This window comes from Myotis daubentonii, chromosome 1 (genome assembly GCF_963259705.1).
Source record: "Myotis daubentonii chromosome 1, mMyoDau2.1, whole genome shotgun sequence".
Taxonomy (NCBI): Eukaryota; Metazoa; Chordata; class Mammalia; order Chiroptera; family Vespertilionidae; genus Myotis; species Myotis daubentonii.
Genome location: NC_081840.1, coordinates 182,097,786 through 182,102,196, shown reverse-complemented (window position 1 = coordinate 182,102,196; position 4,411 = coordinate 182,097,786). Strand labels below are relative to the sequence as shown.

Genomic DNA, 4,411 nt, shown 5'->3' with positions numbered 1-4,411 from the left:
ACCAAAAGTGAACAGTGAGGACAAACATTAGATGAGGCCAATGAAGATGTCTCAGCAGAAATCAGAAATCAACCTGGGAGAGTGATGCTCAGTACAGGACACAGCCTCCTTCAGCTTGAACCACCCCTACTAGACTAAACAAATCACTTTCAGCACTCATTCCAGGGGTGTCTCTTAGGAAGTCAGAATGTAACATTGCTTTTTTCACAAATCACTGCCTCTAAAATGCTGTAACTACTGCTTTTCGTTTACCCAAGTCAACAACAGTTTCTCTGCCTCTTCAATTGCCTGGGATCATTGCTTCTTTCACAACCTTAGCAACATTAGCACTCCTGATGGCTTCTTTATGTTTTAAAGTTGTGCTAATCGCTTGGGTCAGCGGATAGATCCTCAGCTTTCAGACAGAAGGGTCCCTGGTGGATTCCCCTCAAGGGCATATACCTGGGTTGCAGGTTCCTACCCAGCCTGGGCCCTGGCCAAGGCTCATGCAGGAGGCAACCAATCCATGTGTTTCTCTCACAACTAAGTTTCTCTCTTTCCCAATCTTTTCCACTCTCTAAAAGTCAATGGAAAAATAGCCTTGGGTGAGGATTTAAAAAAAAAAATTGTGCTAATCTACCATTTCACTAGCAACACAAGCAAAAAAACAACCCTGAGATGTTAGGTTTAGCACAGATAAAGGGAATCAGGTTCTCTCCTTGGTTTGTGGCCTGAGAGACTCTTTTTGTCATGCTGATGTATCAACAGGAAAGGGTTGTCGGTGGAGAACCTAAGTTTTGTTGACAGTCAAGAACCAAATTGCTAAAATGGAATATATTCGAGAACCCAGGTTTGACTGCATTCCTGAATTTGTATTTGTACATTGCACACTGAGATTTTTAACTGCCAGGAGGATTTTCTTATTATTTCTCTCTTCTCCTACAAGGGTGGCAGTTATTTTTGTTTGTCACAGGCAATATTAAGTGCTCTTGAATTCATCCAATTATACTAGTGTGTGTCTGTGTGTGTATATATATATATATGATATATAATATATATAATATGTTTTATATAAAGAGAATATGCAATTTCTGATTAGCAATTTTATGTAAGTCCTTCTAGGCTGGAGTTTAACACTAAAAAGAAGCCAATAACCACAAAATATGAGATCAGTATTACAAAAGGCTTTCTACATAAGTATTTGAAAAATGTTCATTTTTAAAAAGGTTTGTTAATATTAAATAATAAGTTTTGACAGAGCCCTCCAGATTTTGAAGACAGCTGTAAATGTGAAAACTCTCCTCTTAAGGGAATAAGTTTTGCTTAATTTTATCTTCCTCTTTAGAATGTTCTGCTGCATTTAACTTTAGACCAAATGAACCCAGTCATTATGAAGCCTTCATGTTGTTAAAAGCAGATGCAAAAACTCCTTTAAGAACATACTTTTTCTAACCCCCAAGAACTTTCTATATATAAATTCTTATAATCTATGGAACCAGAAGTGAATGAAAATAAAACTGGGTTATTGTGCTATTAGTTTGCTGTATAAAAATATAGTTCATTTATTCTTAAATGCTACAATGTAAACATCAGCTTGCCCTGACAACTTCTGTAAACCAAGCTTTAAACCTCATGTCTGACAAAAATTTTTATGAATGAGTAAATTAATCAGACAGCATTTATTTTAATTATATGCAGGGTATGTCACTCATGACCTGACGTTGTTATGGGAAAGATGTGACTAGAATGACAAAGCTTCTAAATTGACAATAGTTCATAGATCCTTGAAATTCTTAAGGTGTTTACAAAGTTCCTTGATGGAACTTAAAGTTTTTTAAACGACTTTCAGTGGCTGCTTAGTGTTAGTGTGTATTAAAAAGTATAATAATTGTTTTTGTCAGTTGGCATAATTGTCACACATTCAAAAAAATAAAAAAACATAATGAACCTCCCAAGTAGCCATTATCCAATTTCAAGGATTATCATATCTTGCCAATCTTACTATTCCCCCCTCAGCAACTCTTTCTGTTTTCCTTTTTTGCCTGAGTATTTTAAAGTAAATCCCAGGCACCATATTATTTCACCTTTAATTATTTTAGTATGTATCTCTAATGGATAAGAACATTTTAAATATAATACTACAATACAAATTAGCTCACCTAACAAAATTACTAACAATTTCTTAATAGCATATAGTCCATGTTCAGGTTTTTCCTGGTTCTCTCAAAATGTCTTATATTTGGTTTGTTTAAATCAGGCTGCAAACTGTCCACAATGGTTGCATTAGGTCAATATATCTCTAAGGTTTGTTTTGATAATTTCTTCCCCTCCCCCCATTTTTTTTTTTAAAAAAGACATTTATTTGTTGAACAAACCAGGTTATTTTTTTTCTGTAGAAATTCTTTATGGACATGACCAATTGCATCATGCCCCACTATTTTTTAAAATAAAAATGGCAATTATAGCCCAGCCAGTGTGGCTCAGTGGTTTTGTGCATGGACTCGTGAACCAGGAGGTCAGGGTTCAATTCCCAGTCAGGGCACAAGACCCGGGATTACAGGTTTGATTCCCCATTAGGGGCTGTGCAGAAGGCAGCCAATGGATGATTCTCTCTCATCATTTATGTTTCTATCTTTCTCTCCCTCTCACTTCCACTCTCTGAAATCAATAAAAACATATTTTAGAAAGTGGCAGTTATATCTAGAGTCTTGTTTGGATTCCAAATTTCATACATGTATCTATGAAATTTCCTTTGGGCATGTATATTCCATAGGTGTTACTGTGTATTTCCTATTGCATTAGGAGGCACATAATAGTCATCTCCCTTTTAGTGATGTGACACCTAATCGGTGACTTGAAGTGTTGTCAGTCTGATCCATTATTAAAAAGTGCTCCAACTTTAACCTAATAGTATTAGCCACTGATGACAGTTGACTAGATATAAACTTCATCAAAAGCTGCAAAATGGTGATTTTATAATCCTATTATCGTTTCTGCATTTATTAGTTATAATTATATAAAGAAGAAATGTATTTCATCAACACTTGTTTCTTTTACTGATGAAATCTACTTTCAGCATATGAAGCGGGGTGCTATTAACGTCCAATAGTGAGCAACGGGTTCCCCGAAACCCAATCGACACCCGCCCCAAGGCCACCAGGTGGTTTTCCCCGGGAACCCTAGCAGAGCCGGGACAGGTCAGGAAGGGGCGCCTCCGGGCAGGCCGCGGCCTGGTGCCGGGATTCAGGGCAGGAAGTAAGCGGGTAGGAAGAGAGAGTACCTCACGCAGGTCCTAGGAGGTGGAGTCCGAGTCTTCGGGGCTGTCCTGGGCACCGGGGCTGTCGGTGGACTCGCTGGACTCCCTGCTGTCACTGCCACAGCTGCCCGTGAGCGGCTTCTTCCTCTGCAGACAGGGCAGCTCCGATCCCGGAAGCGTGCTCTCGGGGGTCGCCTGGATCTCCCTGGGGCCCAGCTCCGCAGACCGGCCCTTCTTCAGCTCCAGCGGCCGCCTCAGCTCCTCGGCCATCTGCGAGAGGTCCCGCTTCATGGCATACGCGTCTTCGCCGTCCGCGTAGTATTTGGGTTCCACCTCACTCACCTGGAAGTTGAGGGTGTCCGAGTACAGGTGCAGGGCGGCCCGGTTACTCTTCCGGACGTGCAGGGAGACGTACTTGGCGCCGAAGTTCTCAATCATGGCCCGGGAGGCCTGGTCCATTAACTTCTGGGCCAGGCCGAGGCGCCGGTGCGAGCGCTTCACTGCCAGGGAGGTGATGTGGCCGTGCGGGGGATCGTCGGAGTCCTCCTCCATCTTGGCCAGGATGTAGCCCACAATCTTCCCATCCTCGTCCTCAGCAATGTATGAGAGCTGTGGCCAGGACAGCCCATGGTAGAAGTAGTATTTCATCTGGTAGTTCTCGGGCAGGCAGAGGAGGTTGCAGTGCTGCATGTTCATCAGGTCCTGCGGCACAGCATTGCGGATGTTCATGATGGCGGCGGTAGAGCGAAGACAGCCGCGGGCAGGGTCCACGGGGAGGCGATCTCCTGGCACTCGGGCGAGGTTTACCCTGCGGCTTCCGTCCAGGGGCCCAGGCCACGAGGCTGGAGGGCGGAGGCAGGAAGGCGGAGGGGTCCGAAGGCTAGGCGGGAAGGCAGCACGGCCCGGAGGCAGGAAGGCGGGAAGGTGGATACCCGGAAGTGGAAGAGGTGGTGTTAAGAACCAACTTCCGGGAGTCTGCCACCCAATGAGGTGTCCACTTCCTTGTGCTTCTGTGCGTGCTTCTGTGCGTGCGTGCGTGCGTGCGTGCGTGCGTGCGTGCCTGCCTGCGAGGCTTAGAGTTTAGGGGACGTATAGTTCATTATGATCTCTTTGGTTTTAAATATAATGTCTGATCCATTCCTGCCATTCTTTCGTTTCAGTTTTAACTGAATTTTC

The 4,411-nt window shown here is 43.4% G+C and overlaps 1 protein-coding gene across 1 annotated transcript; it reads right to left on the bottom strand.

The window, feature by feature from the left end:
• Positions 1-3,271: 3,271 nt before the first annotated feature.
• On the bottom strand, positions 3,272-3,964 carry NAA11 (N-alpha-acetyltransferase 11, NatA catalytic subunit). The gene has a single exon (XM_059682047.1). The coding sequence runs from the start codon at positions 3,962-3,964 to the stop codon at positions 3,272-3,274; it is 693 nt and encodes a 230-aa protein (XP_059538030.1).
• Positions 3,965-4,411: the final 447 nt, after the last annotated feature.